The 20,382-nt window shown below is 38.6% G+C and overlaps 1 protein-coding gene across 1 annotated transcript in view; it reads left to right on the top strand.

Annotated features, from left to right (window-relative positions):
* The window catches only part of INPP5A (inositol polyphosphate-5-phosphatase A), a 253,893-nt gene that overhangs the window by 211,656 nt on the left and 21,855 nt on the right, over nt 1–20,382 (top strand). Inside the window, exons 10-12 of the mRNA XM_035547561.2 lie at nt 1,139–1,234; nt 1,566–1,640; nt 15,509–15,582. Coding sequence (XP_035403454.1) covers nt 1,139–1,234; nt 1,566–1,640; nt 15,509–15,582 — 245 coding nt within the window. The remainder of the gene's footprint in view (nt 1–1,138; nt 1,235–1,565; nt 1,641–15,508; nt 15,583–20,382) is intronic.

Below are 20,382 nucleotides of genomic sequence, written 5' to 3'. Positions count from 1 at the left end.
CTTCCCATGTATGAGAGCCCATCTTGGCCATTTTCTCTCTGCCTTGGAGTAATAATAAGCTTTCCACAATGCCCCTTTCGGCCTTTTGCTTTGTGGCTTCCAGCAGCCCAGGCAGATGGGTTGGAGCAGTATCAAACACCGTCCAGTAGGTTTGCCCATGTTGGATAACTGCAGGGCACTTTGTGAAGCCTGCTACCCCACAGTGGAGACATAGTCTGTCTGCATTATAAGCATTTATCATAGTTAAAGTTAGCTAAAAGTACAGGTTCAGTGTATCTAAAGTATGATTTTAGGTTAAATACATGCTTAACGGCTTTGCTGAGGGCTTCAGACTTTCACCTCTTACAATGTAGCAGAGCAAGCCCTTTAAACAACAAGTTCTGTATTCCTCTCTAGGTCAGCCTTCCCTACTGTTAAAACTGGACCACAACTAGGCTAACATCTAATGAATCAAGGCCTGACTCTTCCTTTGAAATTCATACCTTGAGCCCAATGAAGTGTTGATTTATAATACATTTTAGACACCCAATCATCAAAATATCTAGAGATGTGTTGTTGTCTTTTATTTAAAAGAATGGTGTATGAGCAATTTGCTATCATGAATTGACTTTGAAACTTAATGTCAGATCATTAAGTATTGCTGGGATTTTCAAATTATACATGGGGCATTAATTCACAAGGCAGAAGTTTTGGCAAATGAGTTAAGCTGCAAGACTCTAGTGCCAAAGTACTTATCAGCTTTTTAAAATGTGGTACATAAATAAGTAGTGCTGTAGAGTCATTAGCTGTAGGAAGTGGCTTTTGTGAACGTTTACAATAATGTGTGATACAGTGTCAGACCTATGAAAGAACCTGTGTGCATGGCAATAAGTTAAATGAACATTTGCTTTATTTGATTGATACTTCCTTAATATTGTCTGTTTCTCTCCAAACAGTAATTTAGTGTATTATTTTAAATCCATCAAGAGAAGAAGTCACTTAAATAAGCAATGCTTTGTATTTTGACCTACAGCAAATCATACTTTCAGATGTCATTGGATCAGCACTTGAAAACACAAAGATTGATCAAGTTCAATAAAATGTGGTCTCATCTTTTGTTTAAACGTGTTTCCTTTTCTCCCTTTGTGTTTTTTATTAGACACTATGTGCGAAGGCTACAATGCAGACTATCCGGGCAGCTGACACAAATGAAGTAGTCAAGCTAATATTTCGTGAATCTGATAATGACAGAAAGGTAAACAGCTTAATGCCCTCTGTACCCCCTGTGTAAATAGAAACTCTGTTTAACGTTCACTTTCTTTTCTACAAAGAACGAATATAGTTGTTTCAAACTGATAATTTAAAGGGAGGGGTGGGATATAGATTGTCACACCTAATGCGCAGTTAATTGGATTTTTCTAACTGATTGCCAGTCAACCAAATGGCCAAGCTGACAAGGAGCTTTAGACGCCTAGAGACATGTAGTTTTAAAGGGTTGCATGTATCTAAAAGGGTTGCTTCCAACAGCGGTGTATTAGATACCTGAATCCCAGAGCTTTGCTAACCTTTCTCCTCTATTTTTTTAGGTTATGCTACAATTAGAAAAGAAGCTTTTTGACTATTTTAATCAAGATGTTTTTAGAGATAACAATGGCACTGCGGTAAGTTCGTTATTAAACACTGTTGAAGGAATAAGTTGGAAACTCATACAAATTGTGTTTTTATCAGTCCTCTATCCTTATCAGTCCTCCTGTCTACAGAAAGAAAGGCTAATTCATCCAAGATGGTAACTGCTCCAACTTTCCTCCTTAATTAGCCAGTTATTTTGATTGCAGCTTCTTAATATCTTCATAACTTACCTTTTTTTCGTAGAAAAAATGTAAATGAAATGTGACCTTGTCCTCTCTGTCCTTTGTTTCCCATTTCTTCAAGCACACTTTCTTTACTTGTTCTTTTCTGTGCACTTCCTAATAACTTTAAAAAAAAGCCCTTAATGCAAAACTGCTCTGAAAATATCTGTGTCTTCTGAGTGTACAAAGAATAATAGAAATGTGTGAATAAATAAAATAGAAAGGTCAAACCCTGCAGCAGGCTAGCACTGTTTGGGCAGTCATATACAGTTTCATAAGCAGAGAAAGCAGACAGGGACCACTAGCCTTTTGATTTGTAATGAGGACTAGATTTTTTATGTGGAGAATGACTTTATATCTTTAAAGTTATTTTATTTCAAAATATAGCCACTTCATTTTGGAAAATCTCTGTATCATTGCTTGCAGTTTTCTCAATTTCATTAAAGTTGCCTAGGAGTTTTGTATCTAAAAGAAAAACATGAAGCACCCATAATGATAAATGCAAAAAAAAAAAAAAAAAAGGTTAGGCACAGCTGATAGACACCTACTGCATATGGGAGCCTTACTGAAGATTTCATTGACCTGACCCACTGCTTATGGAAATTGGTCCAACTTCACTGACGTCAGAACTAAGCTCCTTGTTTCAGATACAGGTCTGTCTACGTATGCATAAACTAAAAGCATTCACATGTTGAATATTCTGCGCTATACAAGTAGGGCAGGCTATGCCAGACAAACAAAACCTTTAGAAAACTGTGTGTTCTATGGAAACTGTTTGTCAACACAAAAACTGTGTGTTGTGCAGGCTGACAAGCTAGCGCAGTTTTCACATCTTTCCACATGGCACCTGAATTTTATCTTCTTTCCTGACACCCAGAATAAAGAAGACATGGGATTCAGCTTCTGTGTCTCAGCTTCTTGGAGAGTCCTCCAACTCTAGTTTTTGCTGTAGTCTGTACCAATTTCACAGTGTGCCTGCTCAAGTGTATTGCTACTTCTTGCATAGGGAGGGAATGTATACTGGACCCCTGGCTCCCTTATCTCTGTCTTCTTCTCTTCTACCTACAGCATGTTCTCTTGCTGTTCATAGACAGCCAGGTTGTTTGGAGAGCTGTCTGCAAGGATTCAGGGCAAGGAGGATAACCAAAGCCCCTTTACTCACCCTCTCTGTTTATAAGTTAACTCACACCTAGAAGGTTAATTCCATCAGAGAATCTGAGATCTCACTCATTTCTGAAGTCAGGAAAGTTGGATGAGTCAGATTCATGAGGAAAGTGAAGATGTTTCTTTTTTAAATGTTTGTTGATGTCCATCCCATTCACTGGGACTGCTTTTCCTACTTAAAGCACATCTTTCATATGTGGCATATACCCACCACAAGAAATATCTGTGAGGCAAGGTATCTTAAAAACACAGTTACTGTGAGATAAGGTTTTGTTTGTTTGTTTTGTTTGTTTGTTTTTAATTTAGAAGGTGAAAAAATCCTTGGGAAATACGTAGCAATTGTTTTTTCATTGATGTTTTTCAGTTTGGGGGATATTTAATACAGAGTAATAACACTAATCCCAATTCCACTTTCTATAGGTAAATCATACGATTTTCCTCTGCATCTATTGCTATTATATTTTAGCTTTTTTTGAAACAACTCAAATATTTGTCATGTTGATTTTTTCCCCAATACATTATTGAAGCTGAGCAAAGCTATTCTTTTTGCTGCCATTTACCGCATCCCTAGTGGTACTCAGATGACTGCTGGTTGGCTTTACATATGTGGACACAGTGTGCAAAAGCACGGGCAGATTCCCACTTAAGCACATTCCATCTCAAAATCAGCAGTCATTTCATTCATGCATCAAGAAGCAGGAAATCTTCCAGATCAAACATGGAAGGAAAAGATAAACGATATAATGAGCCATTGGAGATAATCTAATCTTCATGGTCTAGTTAAACACGCAGCACCGTGATCACTAAAAACAAACTACCTATCTAAAAGGATAAATGTCTCTGTGCCAAATTCAACCCAAAAAATCCATCGCATCCTTCATCAACCGCCGGTCTTGTACCAGCCTGACAGAAATTTAATTCAAGCTGGCTCCTGAAAATAATTATTGTATTTTAAGAGTAGTAATCATTGGTCGGGACATGATTGAATGTGTCCATGCCTATTGACTTTTTCTATGATTTATAGCTTTGTTTAGTCGATATTCCCATCGAAATTGTATAATTAATTATAAGTGGGGCTGTCAGGTCTGCAGGATGGAGTGCCCTGATGAGTATTTGGGAAGATTAAATTTTCCTTAGCTGTACCAATGCAAGGCTTGGGAATTTTCACAGCACTATGGCTGTTGGATAAAGATGTTTTCTGTGTGTTTAGCAACTGCTTTAGCTCAAAATCCATTGATTTTTTGAGTGTTTTTTTTTTTTTTGTCAGTGTGATGTCTCTTCAGTAACAGTGGAATGTGTACTGATGTGACAAGACCTGACAAATATTTATTATCAACAGGCTACTTTATCATTGTCCATACACAGTTATTCCTTCTTTTTTACATTGTAATCAACAAAAAGAATCTTATAGATATAAGATACATTTATAGAAATAAGTATTTTTATGAAAAATATGATGTAGATACAAATTATCTCTTTAACAGAAATTCAGTTTGAAACTCATGCAGTCATCTGTCAGGTCTAATTTTTCCAGACTTATACGTAGCTTATTCCAAATTTATCTTAGCAATTATCTGTATTTATCACCTTGAAGTGCAATAACAATTCTGTATCATTTTATTTCAAGAAATGAACACCCAGATTTATTAAACTGTTTAGTGACAGAAAAAAGAGAAAAGCTACTTGAAAGGAGCTGTAACATAATGCAGAACCCATCTTGATACTTAATTTGTATGTTCAGAATTGTACGTCAAGCTCGTAGTACCTCAGATGAACCAGGGCATAACTCTAGTAACTGCTACAGAACTACCATGTCTAGATGCTATGGAGAAGGGAGTTACAGAATGGCAATCGAAATGCAAAAAGTGGGACGAAAGGAGGTACAACATCCAGCATTTCACCTTAGTGTCACAACAATTACAGTTGAAGGAGTTGCTTTTGAGTTAAAAAAAAGCTTAACACCTGTGACTTTGACAGTAGCATACAGCCAAGCTGTGCTGTACAGCACTGTTTGTGTTCTGCTCCGGAGACTTTCCTGTGAATGGTGGGCAAAGAAATGAGGCATCTCTAATCTGAGCTGCACCCTTCAAGAGGCGGAAGTCTCTGGCTGGTAACTGACCACATCCTAGCCACACCTCTTCTGTGCCCCTGTTCCTCACCCACCCAAAGAGCATGAGGGACTCGTGCACAAGTGAGAATGTGGGGGATGCCTAAGCCTTCTGCACAGGCATCCTGAGTGGATCTGCAGTGCTGTCCACTATCCCCACACTCACCAATATGTCATTCACACAAAACTTCGATGTATCTTTGGATTTGCCAACTCTCAATTGAGTAAAATTATCATGCCAGTGGTTTCAGGAGAGTAGCATTGTGCAGGGAGTTCATGAATAAATCTACACTTTTACAGCATTTTTTTCAAATTCCGTAATCATTTGTGATGAATCAGGCTATAACTGCTTTTTGGTTTGTTTGTTTTTTTTTTCACAAAAAAAAATCTTCTATTTGGGAGTTCAGCCTTAATTTTAAAATACTCAACAGAAATAGAAGGCAGAGATAATAATTTAGTGAAAAATAGTGATCATGTTATTGATCTATGCAAAAGAAGCACGAGTTAAATACTATTTCTTCAGTAGTCAGTTAAATAAATATAGAAGAAGACCTTAAAAACTCTTTATGACTACAGAAGAATGATTAAATCATTAGGAATCATTTTATAATCTTTAACCACAGTCAGAAATGAGAAATGGGTCATACATTCATATATTTCATATTAAACATATTAAGGAATCAATCCAGATGGAAACTAATGTATTGTCCTTAAGATTTTGACCATTACTGTGTAATGAAAGTAGTCCGTGAATTAATTTTCTTAAGAGTTAGACGTGATGTTATTTCCATTAAAATCATAATCTGTTTTGTCCGTTGATGTTCATGGAAACTGGTGACTAATTATGTATCTCCTTACGCTGGCCTTCCCTGCTTCCTGTTTGTTCCTGAGCAGGTGGCCTGTCCTATGCTGCTGGCTTCAGCTCTCACAGAGACGCCTGCCCTGACAGTCCTTTTTGTCAGCTGCTCCCCTGCCTCTCTTAACTTGGAGGTAGAAGAAGTTAGACTGAGGGTGCCAGCTGTCCAGTTACTCAGGGGTAATCAGATAGTTCAGAGGACACTGTTGCATTATCACACACTGTCAGCATTAATTCCAAAACAGATGCAAGATAGTTATGCAGGAAAGCACAGTGATCTCCAGCCTATATATACCACAAAATGGAAGTGGTTCTATTTATTACCTTATTATTACAATGAAAAAAAAAAAAAGAGCTTCATGTTATCAGTGGTCAAATATCTTTTAGTCATCCTTATAATGCAGAGAACGAACAGTAAATTTCTACAGTGAACACTGTCTTTATTCAATGGCTATGTTATGAACAACAAAATCAGTCTTTGAGGGTAGATTCCCTTTATTCTGTGTCTGTATAGCTTTGACAGATAGGATAAAATATGAGAAGAAAATTGTAATGTGCTATAAAAATGGGTTGAATTATAAAGGTCTTGTTCTCCCTATGCCAAGAAATGATTAAAAGGGATCTGTTATTATACTAATTAACCTAGAGGTGTTTCTACAAACAGTTGAGGCAAACATACTTTTAAATGATGAGTAACTTGATTGTGTTTTTTATTTTAATATTCCTGGGAAATCCTGAAAGGATATGGGCATCTAGAAGAAAGGGTTAGTCCATCAGGGACCTTTATTAAGCTTTTTGTGAGAATACGTGCACTCATGAAGGTTAAGGATCTGGCATCACTGAAAATGTATTAATCAACAGACAAGATATAGCACAATGCACTCTTCCCAATGGCCTTGGCTCTGACCCTTTTAAAGATAATGGTAATACTGTCCACTAAGAACTAGATTAGGACGATCAAGTGCATTTCATCAGGGTTTGACTTGAACCATGATCCCAGAGGTGAAAAGGCAGAGGTTTATCCACTGAGCCAACCAGCCCTTGTCCAGATAAAATCTTGAATATGATGTATAAGGGCAAATTAGGATGGAGGAAAGAAATTGATTGCCTAGGATCATTGTTACCTAGGACTGGTCATAAGGAAATCCTATGCATCCTGAAACTGCCTCTTTTATTTAAGGTGGTCATCTGAGATGCCTGATTTTCATAAAGATGCAGGTAGGAAAATGGCTTTATGCTCTCCTCCTTTACTCATGAAAAGGTATTCCCATGCTTGGAATTGCATTTGCTTATGCAAAGTAGTGTTAGTGTTTAGTTGACGTGCCATTGGATACACTGCAGAATGAGTAATGACAAAGATCGGGAATATTACCAATAAATTCTTCATACTAACAAATATTAGTGTACATCTAGATTGCAAGGAGGAGTCAAATTGGATGTTAGCTGTTCACTGCCAAATTTCTGGTCCAGATAAACAAATTATTCAGCTGTAGAATTTGCCCGCATTACAAAGGTAGAAATCATATTTCATGACCCTTTGTCCTCTTGTCCTGTTCTACACAGCTAATGCAAGTCCAAAGGCTAATTCAGGTGTACTATATGTATTTTTTTAGACATTGGCCCTTGTTTAAGTATTGTCTAAAGAGCAAATCCAACATCTGTATTTGCGCTCTGTAATCTAGCCTGTGGTCAGCATGATCTGCTAACATGGTTTGGCCTAAGGGCACTCCTTTTAACCTTTATGGGATCCAAGAGGATATCCAGAGAGGCACTGTTTGCATTTGTATTATGGTCCTCAAGAGTTTATGGATCTCACTGTCATCCCTTACAGGTAATACTTGCGCATATAGAAAAGCACCCAACCTGAGCTTTCAAATCTTGCCTGAAGTCTTTGGCAATCCAAATAAAGATAGAAAGGTGCTTAATATTTTTTACCCTGAGTCTCTGCAACAGCCAAATCCTTTTACATTTTCCAGGCATGCCTGATAACCTCATTGTAGTTTTACATGAGATGTAAGACTGAAGGATACTTCTGTACAAAAAATATGGCTTGAGATGAGAGCAGGATGTCAGTCGCGAGGAAGCAGACATGAGTTCACGCCCTGCTGCCCCTTCCTGGGCAGCCCTGCCAGCAGGCTCTGGCAATTCCAAAGATGTAAGGGTATGAATTTGAATCCCCTCTGGGAAAGAAGCCCTGCAAGTGCAGGTGTCTGGAAGTCTCGGGTGATGTTTCAGGGTGCCCGGTTGCCTGCAGGGGCAGCAGGGCCGCTGACCCCACAGCAGGACACCAGTCACACCAGCGCCTCTGGGGTCCAGCCCATCCACAGGACCCGCAGGTCAGCCCACCCTGCCGGGGGCCTGGCTCAGGGGGTTCAGCCTCAGTGCGAGTTTCGCCCAGCTGAGAAGCGAGGGTCTTAGTCTTTACTCAGAAAAGGTTTTTTATCATTCTGCAATACTAAAACTGTGTTGTACGTGTTTTTGTGCTTTTCTGAAATTGCAGTTGCAGACTGACAGCACAACACATGCCACTATTAACTGCCTGGTGGTACAAATCCATGTTACGTTTCACAGTAAAAGATGTAAAATTTAACAAAATAATACACTAGATCTGTCACATTTGCAAGCAGGATACTCCTAATTAAAATCTTTTATTGTTAAAGTTGGCAACAACCCAGTCTTTCTTGACATTTTGAAGGAGGCATATATTACAAGCTGTTGTTCAGTTTATGAATTACAATAATGTTCAAGTGTCTATTTCTGTAAACTTTTGAAAAAAGGCAATTTGCATAAATGCAGTTTTGCAGAGTTACTTTTTTTAAATCAGTGCAAGCACAGGAATCCCAGGAGAGGGAGTGACAAAAGCCACTTTTTGCCATTAGAAGATAAGTGGAGTGCATGCAGACTTTCCCCGGGTGGTAAAGTCCCTGAGAACTGCTGCTCGCCGTGGCTGCTCTCACCTTGCGTTGGTATCCAAAGGATCACCCAATCAGTACTGGGTGCGCAGTTGGTCAGTACTGGGTGCGCATGCTGGGGCACAGGATGATGGAGCCGTAGTCACAGTGTTTGAAAGCAGTGAAAATACGTGCAGCGTTTTGGATGCTTGGGCTCTTCCTTAGGCACTGTGGAGCTGAGGGACAGAATGCAATTTGCTTCTGCAGAGCAGTTTTGGTGAAGAGCTCTGGGGATGTCAGTGGCCCTTTTGTTGTCAGCAGAATGCGAATGGGGATAACTGCTGCTGCGTGGTGAGAGTTTGTGCTCTACCCTGCTGAGTGCTTTTAACTTCTTAACTAGTTTATTCTTTGCACGTGGTTAACTGTAGTCTCCTTACTGAGAACTAATTACCTGAATAATACAACAGGATTCTGAATTAGTTTTCTTAAAACAACCAAAATATCCCAGAATGAGATCTGGACTCTGCTGCGTGTTACTGAGCAGAGGGATGACTGAGCACTGGGGAACTGCTAGCAGTTCCATGCTTATCCATGCTAGCTTATCCATGCTAGTGGTTTCAGCGTGAAGTCAATGTACTTGGATTCTAAGGGTCCAGACAGGACAATTAAGGAAAACAGGATAATATGCAGAATACAAGCATGTGATATTTCAACAGGGGCCACAAACTCTGCTGGAAAATTTAAGGGGTATGTAATTAGAGAAGTTTGAAGGAGCTGTTCTATCCAAATCGGTGTTGATGTGTGTGTGTATTACGGGACCAACAAGGTACTAAATGTCTTACAGAATGAAAAATGCTGCTTTACATGAACTTCTAGAAATGCCTGTCTTAGGCCCTTTTTTGCTAGCTGAAAGCCCCGATTCTTGAGCACATTCCTCTGCAGCATGCCAGGTGCTTACTCTGCCCTACCCAACAACTGAACACATCACCACTTTGCAAATCAATCACCGAAATCAAAATCACCGCTGCTTTTCCACAGCCGCTCTCACAGTGTTTCTCCACCAGGAAAGGAGTGGTGCCCGTGTGGTGCTCAGGACTCAGGTTGTGTGAGCACAGCCCTCTGCCTGGGCCCTGCAGTGCAAATCAGGCTAGGGGAGCAATAGATTTCAAGAGAAACTATGGTTCTTTCTAAACATTTTAAGATGTAACATGTAACAGAAATACTATTTTAAAATACATTTTCCAGTCCAGTTCTCTGAAAAAGTTGGGATACTTGCTTGAAAATATACATGTCCTTTAAAGTGCCAGAATGTCTCCTGAGAGAGACACATATATCGTCAAAACAAGAACAAAACGTTTTTCTGAGTGAACTTCCAGTGAAATAAAAAGTTTTCTGATTTAGTACAGGCACAGGGAGCCTTTGGCACCACCTGTGCCTAACTCTTCTAATGCTAAGAAAAGTATATTTGGTGCAGTTTTTCTGTGTGCCATATATCCACATTCATGTGGAGTTGATGATTTGACAACACTGCCATTCAGGATGTACAGACAGACTCTCAGAAATGTGCAGAAATGCAATGATATATAAAAGTAGTGTTAAGTGGTGTGCTTATATTCAATATATATATATATTTTTTTTTTTTTGCTATGAAACCTGATTTTAAAGAATGACTTTATGAGAAAAGGAAAATTAAGATTCAAAATAGATAGTAATGGATAATTTTACTAAGTCTAAGCTAGAGAAAACAGTAGCTTTAAATAATGCCAGAGCAGAGTTGTGTGTAACATTTTCACAGATAGAGAGGGATCAGTATATCCACAGACGTTTATTTGAAGTCAGTAGACTGCTGAATCAGTTTCTAAATATTTTTTTCTCAGCTGGAAAGCTGGATTAGATTGCTGTATTTCCGAAGTCTTTTGAAAAAAGTGCATGCCATCCAAGTCTGGCAAAGGGGTTTACAGTGACCACTGTCCATGTATTTTAATTCTCTGAGGTCATTTCTGTATGCTTATCTACTTTTTTTTTGGTCTGAAACTTCATTTCCCTTTCACAGCTGTGAATTCTCTGGTGGGCCCTGGAGATGGATTTGATAAATGCTGCTAATATCACCTTCTGATCTAACAATGCTCTGACTTTGGTCTGTAGGTCTTGATGAGTAATTGCCGTTGTTCTACTCCAATGACTGAATTAAGTTGCCCTGTTTTAAAGGGTTCATACTTGTGTGATTTTAGCCAAGGTGGCCTACCAAGCATACCGATGGACATTGACCTTTTCAGAGTGCCTCATTGCTTTAAACTGAAGCAAGCAAAATTACCTTGATTTCTACAACTGGCTAAACTCTGTTACAGGCCTTTGGTTTCTATCAAGCTAAACAATACCCACATTTAGTGTTCCAGATGAATGTTATCTTTGGCCAGAATGCCCACTGCTTTCCATATACAGCCCCAGCAGCTACAAGGACAGTGGACTGAGCTCGGTTCCAGCCCTGGGGTGAGGGAGTTCACTGGAATACCAATAGGAAAGATTGCAGTGTTGAGCCATCAATCCTGTCTTACCCACTGGCACACGGGTTCTGCAGACTGCCTGTGCAGGATGGAAAAACAACAGTTCTGATAATTCCCTTGGGAGGTGATGTGCACCACAGCTGATACAGGCAACAGACATAAAGGTTTTTAATTCTACTCTTATTAAATAGGGAATATCCTTTAATGCAAATGCAATCATTCTCTAATTCTGTGCAAAGAACTTCACTGATATCAAGTTGATTCCCATGTAGGTCAATAGGAGCTTGAGTATGCAAACTAACTGAAGTATTTAGCTCACGCAGTTTGTGAAACAAAAATATATAACTTCAGACTGGGAAATCCCATTGATAGATTTAACCTGTTTTTTAAAACAATATTCTTCCCTATGATTTTTTTTTGTCACAGTCACAGGCCAGTGGATGTGTACTCTGTACATTCTTAATCATGCTGCATCTGTATTCCCCGAGGTGTATTGTCTCTTTGTCTCACGGAGTATCAACTAACTACAGTTGTATTACTCACATGTATGGATGGCATTTTCATTTGGAAGATGTTAATCAAATGTTCATGTTGGGCTGGTAGCTGGATATTGTAAACGAAATATCTTGTAGGAATATCAGCAACTCAATGGTTAGAAGAGATAAAACAGCCCTTACATAATCCTTGCAATATTTTATGTATGAATACATAGGTGAAATTGAGTTTGGGAAAAAAAGTAAAAAGAAAAGTCTTCTGAACTGCTTGTGACAAATAGTTCTAGAATTAGCTTCCAGACACAGCATTTTAAAATCTCTATGCAATTGTTCAAATTACCCCACAACATCATGTAACACCATAAAGGTTTGCTTCTTAAAGATGACCATGTAATTAGTAAATTAAATGGAACAATATATTGATTTTTAGGCTTTAAACTGATTTTTTTTTGTCATTTCTAAGTCATTTAGAGTGAACAGACATATTCGTGTTTACTGCTATGGCAATGATATTCACAATGCTGTTTAATGTACCATATGTAAGCAAGTGAGAAATTTGTGCTGAAAATATCCATGAATAGATTTATTTTTAAATACAGTGCATATGCTTTAGAAATAAAGACATTGTCCTGTAATATTTTGACTGCTTTTCTGTATCAGGTGGCGTACATTAATTTTCATTAATTATCTGTAGTGCTAAGGAGCACCAGACACCCATGTACGTACCTGCCATAAAGCAGATGTAATGAATTGGTGCCTGTGTCAAGTCTCTTTCCTTCTCTTCAAGTTGGGTTGAAGGAAAGTAGCATCTATAGTTGTGATAAGGCCTAGGTTTTCTTCACCAGTAATCTTGCGTTTTGAGATTGCAGGCTTGAATGAGAACCAAAGTGCTTTTAAGACAAATATCAAAAAGAAAGTAGTGGTTAGAGCATGCTCTTCTACTGAAAAATTAACTTGAGTTTTCTCAAAATGCACAATTCAAATTTTCATCATTTCTTGCCCTCATCTCTCCCACTATCTGAAGTGGTATCAGGTAAATAAAGAAAAGCTCTTAGGTGGGTTCACACTACACCATCCTGAACACATGAAGAATTTGCCATTTCACTTCATGAGAATGAGCAGATGTCCCTTTGTGTGGTTTGTGGACACATCTGTGCAGAAGGTCACAGCTATTGTAACTTAGTCACTTAATATCTAGGAAAAAATACTTTGTTAAATTTAAATAATTATTAAAATACAGCAAGACATAAAAAATATGTGCAAATAATCTGCTCTGGCTAAAATATTTAACTGTTTTATGTATGAGGATGCATTGTCAACAATGAACATTCCCTATGTGTCTCTTTTAGGCACGTTCTTGGGCTTAGACATTCAGCTAGGTCATCATGAGGTTTTGGCTTTGTCATTATTAGTTTAATGATGTCCATTTACCTGGGAAAACTTGGAGAACAGATAGAGAGTCCAGCACATAATAGTCTTGTTCCTATTATCAGTCCTCTGTCACCAGTGTCAGCAGCTCATCTGCATAGCACAGTCACAACTAAACAAGCAACTGCAGCAAATAAAAATATCAGAGAAACTTCTTTGAATGATAATGCATGTCTGAATACTTAGTCCTCCAAACGCTGGCTTTCATTTAGTTTGCAAATATCATTATAGCAATAACAATCTGAATGTATAAAATTGAAAGTGTGAATTGGTGTGAGAGGACAATGGTTCTATTTAACATCTCTAGCCCTTGGAATGCTCATGAGTAATTTATACCATTGTGTTCTATGGAGCATTGTTCTTTTATTCAGTTCTTGCAGTTTCACTCTTCAGAAATAGCCCTCTTTTTCCCAATGCCTTCACTTTCCTGCTCTGATATTTTTTACTTGGAAAGAGCAGGGAAAAAAAGTATTTGTATTGTATTAATATATAAGTATTTCTAATAAACATTTTTACTGGGGATAGTGGATCTTTTTTCCTATGATAGATTCATGTTGGACAGATAATTAAACAAGTGGGAACATGTGGAACAGAAAAGTGACATTTGTTTTCATAGCCAACTCGCATTTATATGTAGTGGCTACACATCTATCTATACATACTTAAATAAAGGATCACAGTCTGGAAACATGCATGATGAATCATTTTTTCCTGAAGTGTGTTGATATTACTTCATAGGAGCAGGCTGAATTGTCCCAACATTTTTAGGATTGAGCATATTATTAGATAGATAGATACATGAGATGCAAGTTCCCACACAGATGTTTATAAGCATTTATCCAAACATCTTGATTAGCAGGAGGTTTGAACAGGTGTTAAAATATGCAAAAATTAACTGCAATTATTTGTATTGTTACATCTTTACTAGCATACCATCTCAAAGTTTGGTGTCAGTTTGGCATCCTGAAATAGGGAAAGCTACCCATTATTTTGCATCTGTGTGTAGAAGTACATACACAAAGCAACACAGCAACTAGAAATGGAAGAAAACCGGGTGGGCCTTGGAGAGGTAGCTAATCAGCAGTGCAGGTGGTTCAGGTAGCTGCCTTTCACACAGATAATTAATGTGTACAAGTAGCTGCTAATTGCACGTTTCAGGAATGATTTATGAGGTGGCAGAGGAGAAAGAGGGACACAATCTAATTTCTTTGGGAACCTCTGCCATTCATACAATGGTATCAGCACAGCTGTGAGATGGGACATGATTAATGAACAGTGGGCAAACACGCCACCATCATACAGGATACTGTTTTGATGACATGCTTGTCAAAATAGAAAGTGGCACTCAGAACGACAGCCAGTAACAGAGTAGATTATGAGCTTTTTGTTTTTTACCTCACTAATTCACTTGGATGTCAGACTTAACACCAGCCGTGGTTTTGAAATAAGGTTTTGTGTCCATCAGAACAGTTGTTGGTTTAGCATGGACTATTATTATTGACTTGTTATGAGCAGGTTTGTGTTCATGAACAAAGCCTACAGACATTTATTTCCTCTGTCATGGTCAAGGGAAAACAAATTTGGCAAGAAGTAATATTTATACAGGACGTTAAATCTAGACTTATGAATACCTCTGTGAAATACCTTCTTCCAGTACTACATCTTGGCTGCTGCCTGGGAACACATTTTACCTATTGTCACGTTTCCCTTTTTCTGCTATCTGACATGCACCGCCCAAAATAGGTGTACAAAAATGCTGCTTGTCTTTGCTTAGGAAGAGTGATTTGCACATCCTTGTGTTTATTGTACCTTCTTATCTGAGCTAAAGATAATATAAAGTAATATGATACTTTTGCTGGCATTTTTGTGGGTTGATTAGCATATCAGTTTGCTGTACTCTTTTAATGCTAGCCTGGTTTATCTCTGAAAAGGTTGCTAATAAAATTTTAAAAATTTTGCCATCTTGAAATAGTAAGTGTACATACAGGTCACTGATGTGAAGAGCCAATGTTACGTGTTTCACTGAGATGAAAAGGAACATTTTGTACACTTTTCTCAATGAACTGTTTATATATCAGAATAGTATTGAGTGTTTTGCATTGTTTTAAAAACTATTGTAAGGGGATATAGCTCAAGCTGTTTAATCAAGTCTATGTCATTTTTCAAAATGTAGTGGGTTTAGACTGCTTCAGTTCAACATTAAAGAGTGAATATATTTATTTCTATCTTTTATAGCTTTTAGAATTTGACAGAGAGCTGTCAGTCTTTAAAGACAGATTGTATGAACTGGACATCTCATTTCCTCCCAGGTAAGATTCATATATAATCCATTTATTTAGCTAGTGAGCTAGCTAAAGCATAACTGTTACTAGTGCAGCAGGTAAAGTGTGAGTGTTCCTATACATATTGTAGAAATCATAATGATCTTCATTCCCTTCACAAATGTTTACAGTCTTCCTACATCCCCTCAATGACTACATAAATTGTGCTCAATAGCTCATTGTTTGGATTGCACTGATGCTGTATTTTATAGCTGCATTTGAAATAAATCTGACATGCTTCTATGCTAAGAGATGCACAGCTACTGTTAAGCATTAAAGCCAGATAACCTATTAAAATACTTGATTGTAACCATTAGGACAATCTTTACCTACAGCTGTTGAAAACTGGCTAGCAAATGGGACTCAATGGAAATAGACTTGAAGTGGAGGTGAAAAGCTTAATGCCTTTGCTCAAGGTGGGCTCCAAAGGGAGCAGCAAGAAAGAGTACAGGAACTGAGATTCTGTTTTTTCAGTTTCAGTAAGCATGTTATATAACTATGTAGACTATTAACTATATGGACTATATAGACTATATATATTTGTTTTTTTAATATGCATGCATGATTTTAATCTGATGTATTCCACAGATGAATTTTAGCCATGAATATACAAGTATTGTTATAAAATAAAACCAAGACTTTTGCAAATGGCAGTCCTGTGCAGGGGAAATATATGGAAAATACTATACATTTTAAAATGTGTGTAGACCCTTTCCAAGAGTAAAGAATTCAAGTCTCACAGTTGTTTTTAAGGGAAAGAAAAAGTGAAAACTATAGTAAAGTTACAAGAAAGTTAAAGTTACAAGAAATCGTTGTAGGGGTATATGTAGGAAACTATTTTTTTTATATTTAATACAATATTCTTGAATATTGCTATTTTGTCCTTTAGGAACAGACAGAAAGGTGTGATGTTTTGGCATACAACAGGAAAAAATTTGGAAAGCTTGCCTATTTGTTATCATAATCTCATTACTTCTCACCAGCCATCTGCGATACTGATTATATTGATCCCTTGGGGCAGTGGAAGTATGCATGGAGAGGTTACCAGTGCTCTAAATTGTTCTTATTGATTGAGTATGATAACAGAAGACCAGCAGTGTGTACATCTCTGAGTGTATTTCATTAGTTGTGTACCTGTTGGGGGTAAAAGGAGGTGAGGGAAAATAATTTTTTTTATTTTTACCAGAAATATTCTTCCGCTGGATTTCACCAACTTAGTCCTTTTTCTAAAATGAAGATCAATTCCTTTAGTCTTCAGTGGAAACTTTCTATTTAAGATCAGTTTCTCTAATGATGTCCGATAAAACAAACACATTTTCTCGGTCTATATAAGTGACTGCATAGCTCAAACTCCAGCTGTCACCTCAGTTGTAGGAAGTCCCAAATTAAGTTTTTGGCCTACAAAGCAAATTGCATGGCACATGTTGTATGTAAACAGCCTGGCTGGGCAAAATTGAGAACACATCTTATTTTTAAAGCTCTCTGTCATTTGTGTTTGCTTTTGCTACTTTCTGTCCAGTTTTGTGGGAGGGGATTTTCAGGGCGAGGGGAGAAGTTTGTGGGGGTTTTTTTGTTTGTTTTTTTGTTGTTGTTGCTGTTGTTGTTTTTGTTTGTTTGTTTGTTTGTTTTCTTACTTAAAGCTTTACCAACCTTGGGTTTAGGTTTTCTACCTAAGAATGAAAATTCTTGGGAAAAAGTCAAACAAAACTGTGTGTCAATTTGCAAGCAAAGTGCAAGTCTAAGTAGACCTCTCAGCCACAACCAGATTTGGCAAAAATATCTTGTTGCTTGAATGGTTTGCAGATTCTTCAGACCTTTCTGCTAATATGGTTGTGTGTCATTCTGCTCTAGATCAAAGATCAGAAGTTTGGTGTGAGTAGTCTTTGTATCTAAGTTGTGCTTTTGAACTCTGTGAAATGATGTGAACCTTTCGCCTAGCTTTGAAAAATTGATGTTCACAGATTACATCAAAATCTCATTAGATATTTATTTTTTAGTGGCTAGGTTTCTTGCAAATAAAATGAACCCTTCTCCCCTTTACATCCAATTGGAGCAAGGGGCGGGGGGAAATATTCAAGAATAGAATGCAAACAAAACAAAAGCTGGAACCAAAACTGTTCCTACATGTGCCTACTGTGCAGGAGCAACCTGGTAGGCATGCAGAGAAAGGCGTAACTCAGACTTGGGAAGGTGGAGCCTGGAGCCAATGCTGGGTCTCCAGGTAAGGAGGCCAAGACTTGCACAAGAAGCTGGAAGAGGAAAGCTTTAGCAAGTTAATTGCCGAGAGACTAAGACAATGAGCCAACACTGCAGAAAAGGGAGGACTGGGCGAGTATGATCTGGAGCACTGATGGAAAGTGATGGAAAGCTCTAGGAAGAGTGAGATGGCCACAGGAACATGACAGAGAGTTGGTCTTGCCCTTCTCAGAAGGGGTAACTAGGAAAAAGGTTTTCTGTGTCCCTTTCTAGCACTGATCCACAGAGTGATCAACTGCTGCTGTCAGATGACGGGTGCCAGAGTACATAGGAACCCCCGTCAGGTAAGGTAGCACCATTTCTCATTGAAATACAGCTGGAATGGAGCTTGGAAGGGGCATAATATAAGACTATGTGAAGAAATCTTGGGAGAAAATGGAAGATGTTTGCAAAAAGTTAAAACAGCAGTAAATAAGAGGGCTGTGAGAGCTGCACTTGAGAACTGCTGGTGTTGCTATAGAACAAGCAGCGAGCATCAGGACGGTGGAGGGAGAGGGCCAAATTAATGGGAGCAAGAGGAACTAAATTAAAACATTAGTCAGCTGCATTTATTCTCTCCACGGCCTCTGTATCTGAATACTTGACACAGAGCATTAACATCCAAATGATGTATTTTGATCCCATTAGCATTTTAAGCAACTGTATCTACGGTATGAGGCTGTTATTATTTTAAAATATTAAATAAAGCGTTACACCAGAGATGAAGCTCTGGTAAAAAAAAAAAAAGCTAGACCAGATGAAAATGTTGCATTCCAGAAGTCCTTGTGGTAGTCCAGACTGTGGATGGAACCCAGATTTTGATGGTTTTTAATCAGTATAATGAATGAAATTAAAGTATCCTTCAATATGAGCTAAGTCTCTCCTCCCCCCCCCCGCATGCTTTCAGACTTCAATAACCAATTACAGGAGAAGCACTGTGAGGCCACAGTGCCACCAAGGAGGGCAGTCACCAAGTTCTGCTGGCAACTTATCCACTTCCAACTCCTTCTTTCTCAATTTTATTATTTGTTTTTGTTTCTTTGCAAAATCAAAACCAAATCTGCATCATGTCTCTGTTTTGTTTTGTGCACACCACCAATATCAGAGATGAAATATTTCATGAACCACAATATTGGCTTGCAAAGTTAAAGGCAAGGCACCTGAGCCCCAGGATCTGCATTACAGGAGCTGATGGGCTCAGGTCCCGTGCTGGGGTCCCCTTGTTCCTGCAGCACTCTCTCCCCGTGCCGCCTGCCTTGGGCATCTGGGGGAGCTCTATGGAGGACGGCAGGCGCCCTGTCTCCAGAGCCCCTGCTGACCCCTTCCCTGGGCAGCAGCCAGCCGTCATACTACTCTTGATTCTGTTGCCTTCCAAGTCAGATGAAAAACCAAGGTCCTGACCACTTCTTGCCATAACATTTTTGCGAATGTATAGATGTCTAGACAGAAGTTCTGGCCAATCTGGTAATAGGATTCCCCCTCCCCAAGCACATTGTTACTTTACTCGGGTTTGGTGGTATTCATCGCTTCCTGCTCCAAACCGCTGTGGAGCGTGCTGGTGTCATGCTGATTGCTGTTCCCATTCAAGTGGTCACTGCGTTGCAGCGGTAAAGGATGCTGACCTCTGCAGCTCTGCATAGACTAGCTCCTTAACTCACCCCAGCATCTGCAAATCCACATCTGCCCTTCCAAGGTGGATCAGACACTTCAGAACAGGAACCCTGTCCAGCTCTTGGGAAATGGCTGTAAAGGCTCATTTCCAGATTTACTCATTCCCTCTCTATTCCCATCCTGTTCCCAACTTTGGGAGCTTTGTGAACAGACTGGAGAGTGTGACTTGGGGGTACAGCAAACCCTTCCTCAGCCTCCAAAGGCCCATAGAGAACCAGCCCCGCAGCTGTTCTCAGCTGTGCCAAAGGACAGCAGTGCAAGGAGTAAACATGCATCTTTGCCTGCTACTCACTCTGTTTCCTTCGTATAACTAGTAATAGCAGTGATAATAAATAATAAATATTATTAAGTTTTTATATACTGAAAGCTGGCACTTTGTTTGGAAAAGATGCTAACACTGGGTTTATATAACATGAAATTTCTTTGAATTTAAGCAGATTAAAAAAAAGTTAAAAATCTATTATGAGAATATTGATAAAATAATAAGATGTAAAACTGACAAGCTAAATTAATGCATATTCAAAGAACAGATCAGCTTTACTTTAGGGTGTTTTTTCTCATCCATCCTTCCTTTGTGTTCTGGATCTTATGACAAGGGAATCCTACTTTCTGTTCTGTAATCCTTTCACAGCCACCAGTGTCTTTCCTAAGTGGAGTACCGCAGAACTGGATTCACTGTTGGTAGAATTGCTGCAATCAGTGCCCTATTTTTATTCATGAAATAAAGCACATTGATTTTCTTCCTGGAAGAAATAACATTATTTATGTTGAAATAATTGCACCAATGTGCTATTAACTGTAAATTCTGATAGTTTGAATGGGCAAAAAGCAATGTGTTGTTGTAGGACTTTTCAACCTAGAGCCTAGAAAAAAAAATCAGGA

This window comes from Cygnus atratus, chromosome 7 (assembly GCF_013377495.2).
Source record: "Cygnus atratus isolate AKBS03 ecotype Queensland, Australia chromosome 7, CAtr_DNAZoo_HiC_assembly, whole genome shotgun sequence".
Taxonomy (NCBI): domain Eukaryota; kingdom Metazoa; phylum Chordata; class Aves; order Anseriformes; family Anatidae; genus Cygnus; species Cygnus atratus.
This window is presented reverse-complemented; position numbering and strand designations above follow the sequence as displayed.